At 35.3% G+C, this 17,220-nt stretch overlaps 1 protein-coding gene across 4 annotated transcripts in view; it reads left to right on the top strand.

Annotated features, from left to right (window-relative positions):
- The window catches only part of PPP4R1 (protein phosphatase 4 regulatory subunit 1), a 77,389-nt gene that overhangs the window by 19,057 nt on the left and 41,112 nt on the right, over nucleotides 1-17,220 (top strand). For 3 of the 4 annotated variants that reach the window (XM_020985540.2, XM_020985538.2, XM_020985542.2), the window contains exons 3-8: nucleotides 1,238-1,373; nucleotides 3,561-3,667; nucleotides 8,520-8,662; nucleotides 10,373-10,519; nucleotides 15,948-16,055; nucleotides 16,178-16,243. In XM_020985540.2, coding sequence (XP_020841199.2) covers nucleotides 1,238-1,373; nucleotides 3,561-3,667; nucleotides 8,520-8,662; nucleotides 10,373-10,519; nucleotides 15,948-16,055; nucleotides 16,178-16,243 — 707 coding nt within the window. The remainder of the gene's footprint in view (nucleotides 1-1,237; nucleotides 1,374-3,560; nucleotides 3,668-8,519; nucleotides 8,663-10,372; nucleotides 10,520-15,947; nucleotides 16,056-16,177; nucleotides 16,244-17,220) is intronic. The other variant, XM_078153518.1, reaches the window with a different exon arrangement.

Below are 17,220 nucleotides of genomic sequence, written 5' to 3'. Positions count from 1 at the left end.
CCAAAAAAGGGATGAAAAAAATACTAACCACAAATTCTGGTATGAAAGGTATTTTCCTGTTAAAATAAGTGTATATTGGTGTAACTTGTGCTGCTATGTTATTGCAGTGCACTGTTAATTTTCGTTTATAAATAAATTTGTGAACTTATTTATTTATAAAATGTAAATGTAATACATTAATATATAAATATAATATTAATATAAATTTATTGATAAATATTATTTACTTTTTTTATCTCAGTAACAAGCACAACACTCAGTCTGTAGTTCAACTCTTTGAAACCCCATTTGGGATTTACTTGGCAGATAGTAACTAGAGTGGTTTGCATTTCTTTCTCCAGTTCATTTTACAGATGAGGAAACTGAAGCAAGCAGGGTTGAGTGACTTTCCCAGGGTCACATAGCTAGTAAGTGTGTGAAGCAAGATTTACTCAGGAAAATAAGTCTTCCTGACTGCAGGCCTAGCACTCTATCCACTGTCACTTGTCTGCCCCCATATAAATACTGTCTGCTATTATTAAGTAAGCAAGCAACATTAATTATTTAAAAGCAAGCTACCTTTGAATTCTTCTAACAAGAAAGTAATAGAGCTTATCCAAATCACTAGTTCAATGACCTTAATCAAGGACATATTAACAATAATATGATACTGATTTATTTATATATTATTATAATATAATACTGGTTTGTATTACTTAAATTTAACTTAAATTAATATTGAAATGAGTTTTTAACATAAGAGAGTTTTTAAAAATATAAATAATTTTGCTTTTCCCATATTGTTTCAATAAGGGGCTTATTCATGTACCATGAATATGTCTTCGTTAACTGGAGATTCTGTAAGGTAGAATTTTTTCTTTTATTCGTCAACTATTTCTTATTTGTGAAGGAAAAACAAAAATTTAGGAAACTCTGTAGTATAGTGTTTTATTCTCTTTGTTTATAAAGCCATAAGTATGGTACCCATAATCCTTAGCCCTACTGCTGCTTCCAAATTTGTACATCTTCTATAGACGTGGCAAAGCAATCAAGGATGCATTACCCATTTAACTAAATCAACTTGTAGTTTCTTGATTCGTCTTAAAGCTTTTTGGTTTTGTTTTTTTGAGGTTTTTCAGTGTGACTACCCCAGAAAAAGAAGAGATGATTTTACTGGGGCTTATCTCACATTGACAAAGGGCAAGTTTTAGTTTTAAAGTGCTGTGATTATAAGGAATATTTCTGATGTCTCTGATAGTTGGTGTGGATGACTACAGCTCAGAGTCTGATGTGATTATTATACCTTCAGCCCTGGATTTCGTCTCACAAGATGAGATGTTGACACCATTGGGAAGACTGGACAAGTATGCTGCAAGTGAAAACGTATTTAACAGGTGTGTCTTTTAATGTGCTTCCTTAAAGTGTAAATGAATAGAAAGTTATTTTGAATATTTAAATTTCATCATTTCAATAAGAGAACCTAATTTGTTTATAATCAGAATTTGGCTGTTTGAATTTACTATTTAAATGCTTAATTTTAGGTCACAGGATGTTATGTACTGTTACTGTATATGCTTTTGAAAATTTAATGATTTGCATTAAAGTATTTTGCCATTGTTAGTTTGTTAAGACTTCAGAGTTCTTGATCTTTTTTACACACTTTAATGTAAAGGATTATATCAGGGATTCTTAACCTTTTTTTGTCATAGACCTCTGGCAGTCCAATGAAGCCTGTGGACCCTTTCTCAAAATAACATTTTAAAATGCATGAAATACATAGAATTACAAAGGAAACCTACTGTATTGAAATAGAGATGTAATTATTTTCCCATTCGAATTCCTGGACCCCCTGAAATCTATCCTTAGGCCTCTTAGGAGTCTGTAGACCTGAGGTTAAGATGCTGTGCTTTACATAATTTGATTTCTGGCGCATATATTGCACCAGATATAGTACCAAAATAAAGCTCCCTACTGTTTACTTAGGTGCCTAGGCTAAATCCCTTTAGAAAAGCAAGTAATTTTTATATAGGTAATTTCTCAGTTATTTGCTTTAGGGCCTCCTTTGCAGATTATCTCAGCATTTGAGAGTTGGAGTGGACTTCAGTGGCCATGTAGTCCAACCTATACTTGAGGAGAATTCCTGCTTTTAACATTTCTGACAAGTGGTCATCCAGTCCAGCCTCTGCTTGAAGACCTCAGTGAATTTAGGCTAATTCTTCTCTCTTCATTTCATCCCCTCAAGGCATTCAGGTTTCTAGTAGTATTTGACTTAACCAAACAAAATCAGGACTTGCTGCAAAAATAATAAAATCCATTCCAAAACAAAGTATAATTTACTTTTCTATTTTGTTTCCTTATTTTCTATACCACTGCTTCTATTCCATTAATGCTTACAATTTTCTAGATTTGAAATTAATTTGACAATTTCTTATGTTATGCTGGTGGAAAAAAATCTGAAGAAGTGGGCTAGGTAACGACAATCACTGTAGGCAGATTTGAAGTTGGTTAAATGAATGGGTCCAAAAAAAGTGGTCGCTAATGGACTGGTAGTAATTGTTTGGGGAGGTGTCTAGTGGAGTATCTTAGGGATCTCTCCTGTCTTGTAACAATTAATATTTTTATCATTGATTTTAATAAAGGTATAGATGGCATGCTTATTATCATGTTGCAGGTGACACAAAGGTGAGAGAAATAGCTCACACATTGGATGACAGTGTCAGGATCCAAAGAGATCTCAGCAGACAGAAATACTGGGCCAAAGCAAATAAGATGAAATTTAATGATGATAAATTTAAAGACTTACTGGGTTCTGAAAAATCAACTTTGTAACCATGAGTTGGGGTAGGTGGAGCTAGACAGCAGTTCGCCTGAAAGCTGCAGGGATTTTAATGTTTTACAGGTTCAGCATCAGTCAGTGGTGTCCCATAGGATCCAGAGAAGCTAATGTGATTTAGGCTGCATTAAGAAAAGCACAGTGTCCATAGTGAAGTTGGTGATAGTTCTTCTGCTGTATGCCCTCATCAGACCACATCTCATCGCTGGGAACTATTTTACAAAGGACATTGATAAACTAGAGTAAAGATAATAAAGATGTTAAAGGGCCTTGAGATCATCATGGTGGGGTGAGGAAAATGGGTAACTTTAGCTTGGAGAAGATACGGTATTGGGGAACACATAATCACTTTCTTCATGTATCTGAAGGGCTACTACTGGGATTATTAGACTTGTTCTTGGTTCCAGAGGGCAGGATTAATAGAAATGAATGGAAGTGGTGAAGATGCAGATTTAGTCATGTGAGGAAAAACTTCCTGCCAGCTAGTGTGTAACCCCATGCATATAATTAAGTTAGAGTAATTTCAATAGACAAATTAGTATTTATTTAGCAAAATTTATTATGAAATCGACTTTAGTACTTGACATTTGTATGATAAGGTACATGCTTAAGTATTAGAAAATATGAGGTCAGTTCTTTCTTTAAAATTATCTGCTTTTAAGAGTACTTAAATGTAGTTCAAAACTATTCTTTTTTTTTTAAATCAGTATAGATTCTGCAACATTATACAATTCTTTTTTCTGCCTAGACAAATGGTGGCCCGAAGCTTGCTTGATACTTTGAAAGAAGTCAGCGATGATGAAAGAGATTGTATTGCTGTATTGGAAAGAGTCAGCAGATTAGCTGATGATGCAGGTACCTGATACTGGAAAGTCTGTGTTCATTTAGAGAAAGCAAATTTTTTCGTGCTTTGAACATTTTCAGTCAGGTTTCTTGAATTTGATTTCTTTGTAATTATTAAAGCCTCATATGTATAAAAGATTCATACTTGTTTTAAAGCTCAACCCAATGCAAATTCAGTTTAACACTAAAGAAACTTCCCTAGTTACTTAGACATAAATGCTTTCTATTAATGTACTTTAATTTTAGAAATGCCTTCTCAAAACAAATCTAAATTTAGCACTCTCCTTTCATTTTTACATAAAATAACCCAAATTTTATTTATTTAGTTGGGAGGTGAATGTTTTTTATGAGGTGATGAATAGATTGTAGGTTTCATTTTAATCAAATCCTAAGCAGATTTGATGAGAGGCAAGATAGGTAAAGGTAGAATGGGTCTGAAAAGCCCTGAGCAGTATAGAGAATAACTAGGTGGCACAGTGAATAGAGTGCTAGGCCTGGCGTCAGGAAGACTCATTTTCCTGAGTTCAAATATGGCCTCAGACACTTACTAGCTGTGTGACCCTGGGCAAGTCACTGACCTTGTTTACCTTAGTTTCATGAGCTGGGGAAAGAAATGGCAAACCACTCCAGTATCGTTGCCAAGATCCCAGATGGGGTCACAAAGAGTTGGACACGACTGAAATGACTGAACAATAACAATAAGCAATGCCATTCTCATCATCAAATATTTACAGAGGAAAAAGCTTCAAGGACTGTTTTTCATTTTTAAGTGTACCTCCTTCCCTAAGAGGCAGTTCTTGGTCCTCTCAGTTTCTGGTGCTTTCCCCTCTATGACTATCTCCTATCTACTCTGGATGTATCTTGCATATACTTTGCTATATACATGTTGTCTCTCATTAAAATGTGAGTCTGTCTCAAGGGTAAAACTTTTTTCACCTTTTCTTTGTATACCTAGGATAAAGCATAGTGCCTGGAACATAGTAATGGTTTAGTAAATTTCTTCTTACTTGCTTGATTGATTGTTTATGGTCATTTATCCTGCACTTCCCCTGCCTGAGCACAGGTTCTCCTTCTGACTAGGTTCTTCTCTTTCATCTGCCTTGACTTCCATATTCTAAAAACCATTTTTACTTTATCCTCTTTTTGAGTCACTCAGTGACTTTTTCTGAGTCTTTGTTCCCTACATGCGATGACTGTCACCATCTATCTGCAGTCTCATAGCCCCAGAGATTTTTGTTGCCTCAGAGCTATCAGTACTCAGCATACCCAGAATTAGTCCTTTTGATTTGAGGATAAGTGGGTTTGGTTCATAAGGAAAAATACAGTGGAGGGAAGTTCTAAGAAGAGGAAAGGATATTTGGGGAACCATTTGGGTCTGGAACAGTCACTAATCCTAGATTATTGAATTGGCCAAGAGCTGGATAGTGATCTGGAAATCAACAACATATAGATGATAATGACCTATGGTAGTTGATATTATCAACAAATGAGAGAATATAAAAAGGGGGAAAAAAACAGGGCTCTGGGCAGAGTGTTGGGGAAAACCACAGAGTGAGCATGACAAGATTAATGGTAGCAGTAGCAAAAGTGATTGAGAAGGAGTTGTGAGACAGGAGGTCTGAGAGAAGAGACAGTATTCAGGAAGGAGAGGTGTCAACCATCTGGCAGAAGCATTTTCAGTTGAATGATGAGGTCAAAAGCCAGAATGCAGAGGGTTTAGAGGAGAAATGATAGCATCCGGTATAGACATAAGTTTGATTTTGTATGTAGTAAGCTTTGTTTATTTAAACTGTTTCACAGGTGCTTAGTTTTCATAGTTTGTTTCTTATTTCAGATGGGCGTCTGCTCATGAAGCATTAGCATCTGCTCTCAGCTCAAAAAAAAATTGAGGGAGTACTTGCTAGTAGGCAGTTGGAGATGTGAGACTAGAGCTCAAACAAGAAGACTAGGCAGGAGTTAAATGTTTGGTAAGTTTAGAAGACAGGGTAGATGGATAGATGGATGAATGGATGAGTAAAGCATTTATATTAAGTGTTTACTTTGTGCCAGGAGCTGTGGTTTGCTCTGGAGATTAAAAAAAAAAAGAAAGCAAGATTTTTCCTGTCCACAAAGAGTTTATATGGAGGAAGAAAAATATATAAGAGGGTGTGAGTGACTTCAGGCAATATAGCATGGGGATAGCTGGGAAATAGTGGAGTCTTAGGTCCAAGCAAGTTAAGACAAAAATTCAGCAGTCATAGTCATAGTCATAGTGGTTAGAGTTCAGGATTACAAAGGGAAGCAAGTAGAGGTGATGGCAAAAGTCTGTACTTAAAACTGGAGGTGTCGATGGGCTTTCCTAGAGAGAAATGAAACTTGAGTTTCAGGAAATATAGTTAAGAGGCACAGAAGACAGTGGAGGGTGCTAGCAAAGAAAATGAATAGTTATTGGAAAGGCAGGAAGAGAGCTGAGATAATGGGATGTGAGGGAAGTTAATGGGAGTTTTAGGAAGATGGTTTGAAGAAAAGTAATGTATTTGAGAAGTCACAATGAATGAAGACTGGGAAAAGATGGCTGTGAGATCTTTGGTGATCTTTTGAGCAGTTTCATTAGAGTAGGAATTACAGGTGGTTAATGTGTGATCTTGATGAGAATCTTACTTAGAGTGATATTACTTAATTGTGACAAAATAGCCATCACTTGGATTCATTGAATATCCTGTGTTTCATTTTAATTGTGGAGAGTGTCCAAAGACTTATGGTTCCTAGTACAAATTTAATTGTAAAGTAAATTGAATAATCAAGATTTTCCTTTAAGAAAAATAACAGTTAGTACTTGTGTAATACTAATCAAAAGTACTGTGTTTGAAGTCATGGGACATAGGTTTATGTTCCCTCTGGGCCTCGGTTTTCTCATCTATGAAAGGAGGGGAAAGGACTAGTTAATCTCTAAAGGTCTCTTGTAGTTCTAAATCCTTTGATCCCATAAACCTTAATTCTTCCCTCGATACTGTCAGATTAGGTCACTATCACACACAGCCCTCTGTAAATGAAATCATACATGATGTGATTTGGAGGTTATTCCCTCACTCCCATGAAGATACTTTCCCCACCTACTATTGATGCCTGAAATTGTATTAGAGCATCTTTTAGTCTGAGGCTTGGATCCTGTTAAAGTATTTCACCTCTGGCTGGATAACATACCATTATTAGCCATTTATGCTGAGATCTGGTTTTAAAAAGGGAATGGATAAAAAGTGTCTGGTGTAGGGGGAGAAATGAGAGTTGGGAAAGAAGCAGAAAAGGTAACAAAAACAAGGAACCTGGGGAGGAATAATTGTGAGAGTGATTGTAACAAAAAATTTTAGCTGCTTCATGGTTTTCTCTAGAGCCTGCCCTGCTTGCATGGAAAAATTCAAATGGGGAAATAATTTTAGGTGCATTTCAGTTTTAAATATGTTTCATAAAGAGGGGGTTGTCATCTAATAAGTAATGTGGTCCTAGTCTTGGACTTACCTTATAAATTAGTAAGTAGTCCATCTTTGCATTCAAATATGGAAGAGTCAGTAATAGAGTTCTCCCTATTTATCTTTATAACTTTATTTGTCCCACTGTCTTGGAACAAATAAAGACTTTATTGGCATTTAAAGCCCTTCACAACCTGACTTTGAAACCCACCTTTTGAGTCTTATTATATATTACCCTCCTTTGAGAATATTCAAAGTGACCTTTTTGCTGTTCCCTAGACATTTCATCTACAGATTGGAGTCATTCTGTGACTTTGCACAGGCTGCTCCGTGTGTCTGGAATGTGCATTCTCCAGCCCCTTCCATCATCACTATGGCCACGCCCTTTTAGAAACCCTAGTTTTTCTTCAAAGCTCGGTTTACATGTTGCTTCCTATGTGAAGCTCTTGTTGCTTCTTTCTCCCCTCCCAAACTCCGCCATTTCCACCACCCAGTTGTTAGTGCCTCCCCCACAAAATTACTTCCCATTTATTTTGTGTATACTTTTACTTTTGCACGTCATTTCCTCTATAAAAGTCACTGTAACATATTACTTGATCTTCACATACTCATTCTGCCAGTGTGAAACAGTAGAAGAAGCTTGAAGATCAAAGATCCAGGTTCAGATCTTCATTCTGGAGCTTGTACAGCCATGAGCAAATCATTTATTCTCTTTTGACCTCACTTTCCTCATTTCTAACATGGGAATAATAATACTTATATTGCTTATATCAGAGGATTGTTGTGACAAAAATATGTGGAAAACCATAGAACACTCCATAAATGAGAGCTACATATAACTATTTTATTATATTTCTAATTTTCAAAGTAAAATCAGCCTTTTTGTTACTCGGTGTAAGAATTTAATCTTGACAGTTAGCATATCAGACATCAGAAAATATATATCACAAAAAGTTAGAAACTTTGGTATAATAGAAATAGAGAAAACATAGATGGAAGTAGCCTAAATTTTTTCTGGTCTGACTTTATTGGTATTTTCTTTGTTATTCATCAGTACTGTCAATTGTAATTGGTCTAACCCCAGTCACTTAGTTAATCCATATTACATGTCCTGATCCTCTTTGCTTTGCAACATATACTGCTTCATGGAATTTGAATGGAAAGATCATAAAGAGAGGGACTTTTTCAGGAATTGATCCATTGACGATTCTTTATGGCATTTAGAATTGATGAGACACACCTTTATTTTCACAGGCTGTCTTCTGTTCTAAGAAGGCACAAGATCTTTCTAAACACTAGACCAAAGAGAATCAACCTTGACTTCAAACTTGAATATATAGTATTGCTATAAAAAATTTGCTTCAACAGAAATTCTTTTGGATTTGTTTGTTTTATTAACATTTTTATTATTTTAATAGAGCCAACTGTGCGAGCTGAACTGATGGAACAGGTGCCTCATATTGCATTATTTTGTCAAGAAAATCGACCTTCAATCCCATATGCTTTTTCCAAATACTTGCTGCCTATTGTGGTTAGATATCTTGCAGATCAGAATAACCAGGTAAAGTTTCTGTATAAATACTTATCTGTTCTTAAAGGGAAATGTGTTTAGTATAACCTGATAGTAATGAATCTAAATCTGGGTAGTTTACATTTTCCTCCCTTGGGCTGTGTCATAGGCTGACTTCTCTTCTCCCTCTATACTGTTTATTTTGGTGAGCTCATCAGCTCCCATAGATTCTATTATCATCTCTGTCTGATAAGTCTCAGATCTCCTTATCTGGTGCTCACCTCTCTCCTAACTTCCATTCTCACATTTCCAACTTCCTATTGGACATCTTGAATTGGATGTTTTATAGACATCTTAAACTCATCATGTCTGAAACAGAACTCATTGTCTTTTTCCCAAAACCCCTTCCCTCTTTCTAACTGCCGTGTTAATGTCAGAAGCCCCATCATCCTTCCAGTCACTGAGGCTTTCTACCTAGGAATCATTCTCTCTCACTCCCCACATCCAGTCTGTTGCCCAGTCCTATCAGTTATTCCTTTGTAACCTCTTTTGAATATGCCTCATCTTTTCTGTCACAGGCTACCATCCTAGTATATGTAGGCTTTGCTGGTTGGTCTCCTACCTTCAAGCCTCTCCTACTCCAGTCCCTCCTTCACTCAGCTGTCAAATAGATCTTAAAACACAGATCTGACCATGTCAGTCCTATTCCCCATACATTTAATGAATAGGATTCAGTAAATTGCAGTGATTCCTTGAGTTATCTCCAGGATCAAATATAAAATAGTCTGGTTAGTGTTCAAAACCCTTCATAAACTGAGCCCTTCCTACTTTTCTAGTTTCTTACATCTTATTCACCCCTTGTATCCTGAAGTCCAGTGAACAGCCTCTTTGTTGTTCTTTGTACAAAACACACTGTCTCCCAACTCTTTGCATTTTCAGTGGCTGTCCTCCATACATGGAGTTCTCTTCCTCCTCATCTCCTTCTCCTGGTTTCCCTGTCTTCCTTAAAATCTCTACTGTCTACAGGAAAGTTTCCCCCGGTGCACCTCAGTGCTGTTTCCTTCCCTCTGTTACTCAGTTTATCTTGTGCCTATCTTTTTTTTGTACATACTTGTTTTGATGTTGTCTCCCCTATTAGACTGTGAGCTCATTGAGATCAGAAATTGGTGGTGGCTTAGGTTTTGGGGATTGGTTTTTATATCCCCAGTGCTGAGCACAGTTCTTGGCACATAGTTGGTACTTAATAACTATTTGTTGACTGACTTTTTTTTTCTCTCTGGTTGCATGGTATCTTTTCAAAAAGAGCCACTTCATATTTTTAAATAATCATTAATAAAACTTCTTGACCTCAGCTAAACCCTGAATCTTCTCATGTGTAATTCTCTGTGTGAACATAATAACTTATTATTGTCACAACAAATCTTAGACTATGATCATTTGCAGTGCCATAGTGGAAGATACCCTTAGCTTTGTATGTATATTTGCCAGCTCATGGACATCCCTATAACGGCTGTCTTTTATTATATGATGACTAATTAAATGAAAGGGCATATATGGTCTTCTAAAATCATTAAAACACAATAGTAGAGTTATTGCTATTTAAATTGGTGAAAAAATCGGCAAAGTTCCTTTCATCGTAAAAGTTCTATTGGTGGTTGAGTTTTGAGCCCCTTTGATTTCAGAAATAAAAAATCATTTGGTTTATGGTGTGCATTAGAATGTGTCACCTATTTACTTTCTATTTTGATGGTTTTTCTTTAGGTGAGAAAAACAAGTCAAGCAGCTTTGCTGACTTTGCTAGAGCAGGAACTTATTGATCGATTTGACGTGGAGACCAAAGTATGCCCAGTTCTCATAGACCTAACTGCACCAGATAGCAATGATGATGTGAAGACTGAAGCTGTGGCAGTGAGTAAATGATACTTCTGAATGCTAAACCTATATTTGAAAAGTAATTGAATATGGTTTTCTGTTTTAGTAAGACATGTTTTTAAGTTTCCTGTTTAATATGTAACATGAAGACTTCTATAGTATGTGAAAGTTTGCATCATATTTATTGATGCATCAGTAGTATGACATATTATGTCTATTAAAACTAGTCAGAAAATACTGAAATTTAGTGAGGAGAGAGATGGATTTGAAAGAAGAGATAATAAGTTGGTGTCTTAGGCAAAAAAGAGAAAAATATCTTTTTAAAGTGACTCTTACTCCCTCTTTCCTGATAAAACTGTCTAAAGATGTTGCCCTGTACTTTATGGGTGATATAAGAGGGATTTTAAAAAATAATTTTAACTGTGCGATTTTTTGCCTTGTATGTTGATGAATCTAACAATGTGACACCACTATGCTTATTGTATATTTATTTTATGAAGATTTATTTATATTTGTCCAGGGTTCAGTTTTTTCCCCAAAAGGCATATTCACAATCTTTTTTCTGTTTCTGTTACTTTTCAATTTTATAGAACAATTCAGTATTTGTTGTTTGGTTTTTTGTACTTAAAGTTGCTAGTGTGGTAGAACTCTCAAGACAGTAGATAAATTTGTCAGCAGAGTTTGATTGGCTTTTTAAAAAAAGGAATAAACTTAGGTCTGTATATGAAAATCCATTTTAGTACAATGACATCAGATTAAATTTTTTTTAATTGTAATAATCGTGTCCCCAGCACTAAGACCTTGACGAGGGTAAAGAATTGGGATATTTAGTCTTTACCTTGAGTTGCTTATATTGTCAGTTAAAAAAACATAAAAGTTTACAATTAAAGAATAATTAATGGAATTAAATAATATAATCAAATGAAAGATTTAATACTAAGGAATAAAGAGAAATAAAATGCTGTGATATCCTTTTTAAATTATCCTTTGTTAATACAGCGGTTTGTATTATCTCTTTTGGGCACGATTTGCTTCATTAAATACTCTGGTTGATAGTTATTTTATGCCAGTACTGAATTAAATTTAATCTTTCCTTCAGTAGGCAATGCCTCAGACTTATTATTCTTAATCATCATTTTATCATTGTATCGTATACTTCAATGCATCAGTTACCACTAATTTTTAGCTGATGAATAGCCTTGACCTGACTGTTCTATACTGAATAGAGTTGAAATTTAACAGTGGATTTTTGTTTTAAAATATATTTTTTGATATAGAAGTCTTAAGGATTTAGAATCAGTTTCTTCAAATAGATGGTAAACCACACAGATAAAAGTTTACATTTTGCTACCGCTCTATTATGAATTGTTAAGTAAAATACTCTGGTGTGATTTTCTAGTTAAATTTTGTCTTAATATGTGCTATGAAAATTAATCTGCATATCAGATTAGTTGAAAATGAGGTTATTTTTTGTAGTCTCTGAATAAGCAAAAACTGTAACTATGGAAGAAACTCATAGTTTTTATGTCTTTTTTAATCTTTGGGTCTAAGGATGAATTTGTATTTCATATACTCTAGTCTGTAATTCGTTTTTTAAAGTAGATAATTTCATGTTTATTATATAGTGGGTATTATGATTATTTGATGGATAAGGAGTCATATCTTATCATACTTCACCAAGTAACTGCAGGGTTGGGGGAAAAAGAGATTTAGAAATGTAATGCTAGAGAAAGCTAAGATGGTAGTACAGCCAAGCTCCCACTAACACCTCCATACAGGATACAGAAAACACTCCAGACTGAGTTCTCATCTGGAATGCCAAGGAGAAATCAGTCATTTTTCCATGCCACGTTGGCATATAGAGTCAAACAAAGAGATCTGGAGGTGGGAACAGTTACTCCAAGCAAGATAAGGCTGTGCACTGGGTCAAAAAGAGGTTCCAAATCCAACCCTTGTACAGGGTATAAGAATAGATGCCACTTGACAGCTGTGTTGCTCACAACCCAGCTGTAGAGATGACTGTAAAGTATACCAGCCTCTTGGGGTGTGGTGTTCCAGGGTAAGCAGCAGTTGTGTATCCTAGGCTGTGTACTGAGCAAGAAGCAGATGTGTCTCTGATACCAGAATTAAATTAGAGTTACAGTTCCAGCCTCCAGCTCACTCTGAAGCTTGCAGTGAAATGACCAGGGCAGGAATCACAGACCAAAATGGAGCCTGCAATCCTGTCACTCTAGCAGCAGAGCTTTCCAGCTACCTGATGGCGGCCAAGTTCACCAGCAGTCTACTGAAGTTCCAGATGAGGCAAACCCACAGATATTGTTCAAACTCCCACCCAGGTCAAAAACTAGAAGAACTCAGACAATTTTGGTTGCACTGAAAGTTTGCATGTCCCCAACCTGAGCTGTCCGTGAAATCCTGGAGTAACTTAACACTTACTACACTAAGAAAGCAGCAGCAAGACCAGCCTAGACATTCTCCCTAGAAATGTGTAGAGCCCAGCCCTGACATAAAGTCCAGAGTTAAGAAGTAAGCTTGGAGATGAGGAAAAAAAAAGAATCCCCATAAAAAGGTGTTATAGTAACAAGGACATTTAAGACAAATCCAGAAGAGAATAGCTCCAGAACATCTTTAAATAAAGCCTCAGATAAAAATACATCTTGAGCACAAGTTCAGCTAAAATTCCTAGAAGAGGGGCAGCTAGGTGGCACAGTGGATGGAGCACCGGCCCTGAAGTCCAGGAAGACCTGAGTTCAAATGTGGCCTCAGACCAAACACTTGACACTCACTAGCTGTGTGACCTGGGGCAAGTCACTTAACTCTAATTGCCTAAAAAAAAAAAATTCCTAGAAGAGATAAAGCAAGAATTAAAACATGTTTTTATAAATTAAATGGGTGTGCTAGAGGCAAAAAAATATAAAAATAAATGAAAGCTAATGAAAAAAAGAATTATAAAGAGAATTAGCAGCTTGGTACAAAAAATATAAAACCTAGCAACTAACTTTTTGACAATAGAATGGGCCAAATAGAAATCGAATTCCATGAGACAAGAATACTAAAAGTCAGAAAACTTTTTTAAAAAATCAAACATAGTTTGGCTCATAGCAAAAAAGACTGATGTGGAAAACAGATTGAGGAAATATAATTTAAGAATCATTGGACTTCCAGAAAGCCATAACCAAAAAAAAGCCAATAAATCATAAAACTGCCTGAACCTTAGACCCAGAGGACAAATTGGAAATTAAAGAATCCACTGGTCATTTCCTGAAAGAAACCCTAAAATGAAAACTCTTGGGAATGTTATTGCCAAAATCCAAAGCTTCCAAGTCAAAATTACTGCAAGTGGCCAGAAAGAATTCAAGTACCAAGTAGCCACTGTTAGGACCGCACATAATTTAGCAGCTACCCCATAAAGGAGTACAGAAAGCTTGGAATATGACGTTTGTGAAGGCAAAGGACCTAGGTTTGTGACCAAGAATAAATTCATCCAGCAAAACTGAGAATAATCCTACGGGGGGAAAGGTAGATTTTTAATGAAATAGAGGACTTCCAGGTATTCATGGTGCAAAAACTAGAGCTGTACAGAAACTTTGAAGTGCCAATGCAGGAATTGAGATACACAAAAGGTTAAATGTTAGTGAGCATTTATAAGCCACTAAACAAGCGTTAATTGTTTATATTGTAATATGAAGAGATAAATATGTCCCCTTAGAACGTTATCATCAGGATTCCTAGAATCTAATTAGACTGAGGCCTGGGTATATTCTGGTTTCTATTCTGTTTTGACTATCTTAAAAGAATAGATAAGGAAGGGGAGGGACAGGAATTATCTTACATAATTGGGGCATACAAGTTGAAGTTTATACGAACAAGTAGGATAGAGTAATAACATTTGGTACTTGAACCTCATTGTCATCTAAATTGGTCAAAGGAGGGAAAAAATGCGCCTACAGTTGGACACACAAATCCATTTCACTCAGTAGGGAAACAGAAGGGGAAGGGAGACAGGAGAAATAACAGGGAGGGTAAATTAAGGGAGGGAGTACCCCTGAGCAAAATATAGCAAGGACGTACGTAGAAAAATACATATAGTAGTGATGGTAAAGAATTGGAAACTAGGGAAGTGCTCACCATTGGGGAATGGCTGCACAAATTATATATAAGGGTGATAAAACACTGTTGTTCCGTAAGAAGTGATGAAGAGTGGGATTAAGGAACCAGAGAAATGGTTTATACAGTGACAACAATGCTGTTAAAAGGCAAATAACTGGCTTGGGCAGTTTGGACATGGCCGATTTGGGAATTTGTTTTGTTGACTGTACATGGTCATAATGGAGATTTTGTTTTCTTATAAGAGAGGGAAGAAGAAAAAGCAAATTTTAGTTGATTGAAAAAATAATTTAATAATACATATAGTAAATAATAAATGAATAAATAAAAAAAATTTTAGAATGCTGTGGTGCTCATTTTTTGAAGTCTGAGCAGTTCTCAGTCATGGGGGGGGGGAGGCAGATTATTTAGATCATTTTCATCTTTTGATTTCTTCATGCCTTCTCTATTATTGCTATTAATTTCTCCATAATAAAAGAATTAGCCAGAAGAGATAAAAGGAGACAGAATTCGGTTAAATTTTTTATCCTTTAACCAGTACAAGGTAAAACATTTTAATCATAAAATTATAGAAATTGAGAGCTAGAACAGACCTTAGAGATAATCTTGTCCAGTCTCTCTTGTTTTACTAATGAGAATGAGAACCAGAGAATTTATCATTTGCTTAAGGTTAGTCACATAAGTGGCAAGGCTGAAACTTGAATCTAAATCTCCTATTTTTCCGACATAAGTATGTTTTCAAAAGATTGACACCTTCGACTAAAATAAGGTTTTGTGATTATCTGTGGATTTACTGGGGCTTCTGAACATTTTAGGCATTTCATAAATTGTTGTTCGTTGATTTTCATTCATACAAATATTCTTACTCCTAGTAGAATAAACAAAGTAGAGTCATCTATTATTAATCTATATAGTATGTTGCAGAATAATTCAAATTCTTATAATGCTTTGAGATTTTCAAAGTGCTTTGTTCAGAACATGCCTGTAAAATATGTATAATATTATTAGTCCCATTTCGAGAATGAGGAAACTTTGATTCTGAGAAATTAAATAATCCCGTGATCACATAGCTAGTATTTCAGACAGAATTCAAACTCCAATCTCCTGACTCCAGTATTCCATGTAGTGTACCACATTTCCTCATGGCTTAGACTTCATGATTCTGTCTCTCTCTCTCTCTCTCTCTGTCTCTCTCTTCTTTTTCTCCTCTCTCTCTTTCCCATACACACACACACACAACACACACACACACACACACACACACATTATGTAATGACTGAATATGTAATTTAAATGAATTAAAGTGTTTGTCTTTTAAGATATTCCTAAACTTATTATGGTTTTACTTTGCTATTAGATAATGTGCAAGATGGCACCTATGGTTGGAAAGGATATCACAGAACGACTTATCCTCCCTAGATTTTGTGAGATGTGCTGTGACTGCAGAATGTTTCATGTTCGGAAGGTATTACATCTTGGGTTGTTTGAGAGTACAGGGTGATAGTGGTGAATCACAAAAATTGACTGTTATAAAATGACGTATTAAACTTGTATTTTGATATATCAGAGTTACTTATTTCTTGGCAGGTCTGTGCTGCTAATTTTGGAGACATTTGCAGCGTAGTTGGGCAACAAGCCACTGAGGAAATGTTGGTAAGTGTTACAGTTAAAAAAGATTAAGCATTGGAAACATTAGAAAATGATTATAAATAAATTCCTGAAGTGCATGTGATACTCAAAACTTTTTATACAAAGCCCTACAATTTTAATATGATTTTACACAATGGAAATGTCTAAGGTTTTCCTTGTAGCTCTTGGCACATGGGAATAAAGGATGTTTTGTAGGAAAACAATTGAAATATCACAGTTTTTTTTATATGGACATAATATAATATATAGAGTATTCAGATACCTTTTTATTGCAGCAATAATTTTCATTAAGTTGATTTTATAATCTTGTTTCTGTCTTTTTTATATTTAATATTGCCTTAGTTTGTGGAAGTTTTGGGGTTTTTTTTAACACTAGAAGGACTAAGTATATCAATTAATGCAAAAACATTTTATTAAAATTTTACTTTGAAATAAAAATGTTCCTTCTAGCTCTTTGCCTCAGAAATAAAAATGCACTGTCAATGCAACTTAGTTCTTTGAAGTATTCCTAAATTCTAGTCCTTCTATTGTTAAAAAATGATTATAAACTTTTGATTATCAGCATTGCTAATTAAACTTGCTCTGTGATTATTAAATTAATTCAGACTCCTAAAATATAATTTTTAAGTCACTTCCTTTTAATCCTTATCAGAATTATTTTTCCATTTTTTCTTTATATTTAATAAAAATAGCTTATTTTATTAAGGCACTTTAAAATTTGTAATCTATTTTATATTATTTGATTTGAACCCCAAAACAACCCCATAAAGGTACATAGATACTGTAGGTATTTATAGTACTCTAACCATTATGCCTTGTTGGCATATTGGTTAATGTATGCTCTGTTCTTCAGGGTCAGCTTTTTCCACTCTGCGTAGATTGCCATTTGCATGACTGGAGGTAATACTCACATAAAGGAAATCAGTCAGCAAGCATTTAAACTCTCCTTTGTACCAGGCATTGTGCTAGGTGGTGGGATC

The sequence above is a fragment of the Phascolarctos cinereus genome, unplaced genomic scaffold (genome assembly GCF_003287225.1).
Source record: "Phascolarctos cinereus isolate Bilbo 61053 unplaced genomic scaffold, phaCin_HiC Scaffold_4;HRSCAF=312, whole genome shotgun sequence".
In the NCBI taxonomy this organism is placed as follows: Eukaryota; Metazoa; Chordata; class Mammalia; order Diprotodontia; family Phascolarctidae; genus Phascolarctos; species Phascolarctos cinereus.
This window is presented reverse-complemented; position numbering and strand designations above follow the sequence as displayed.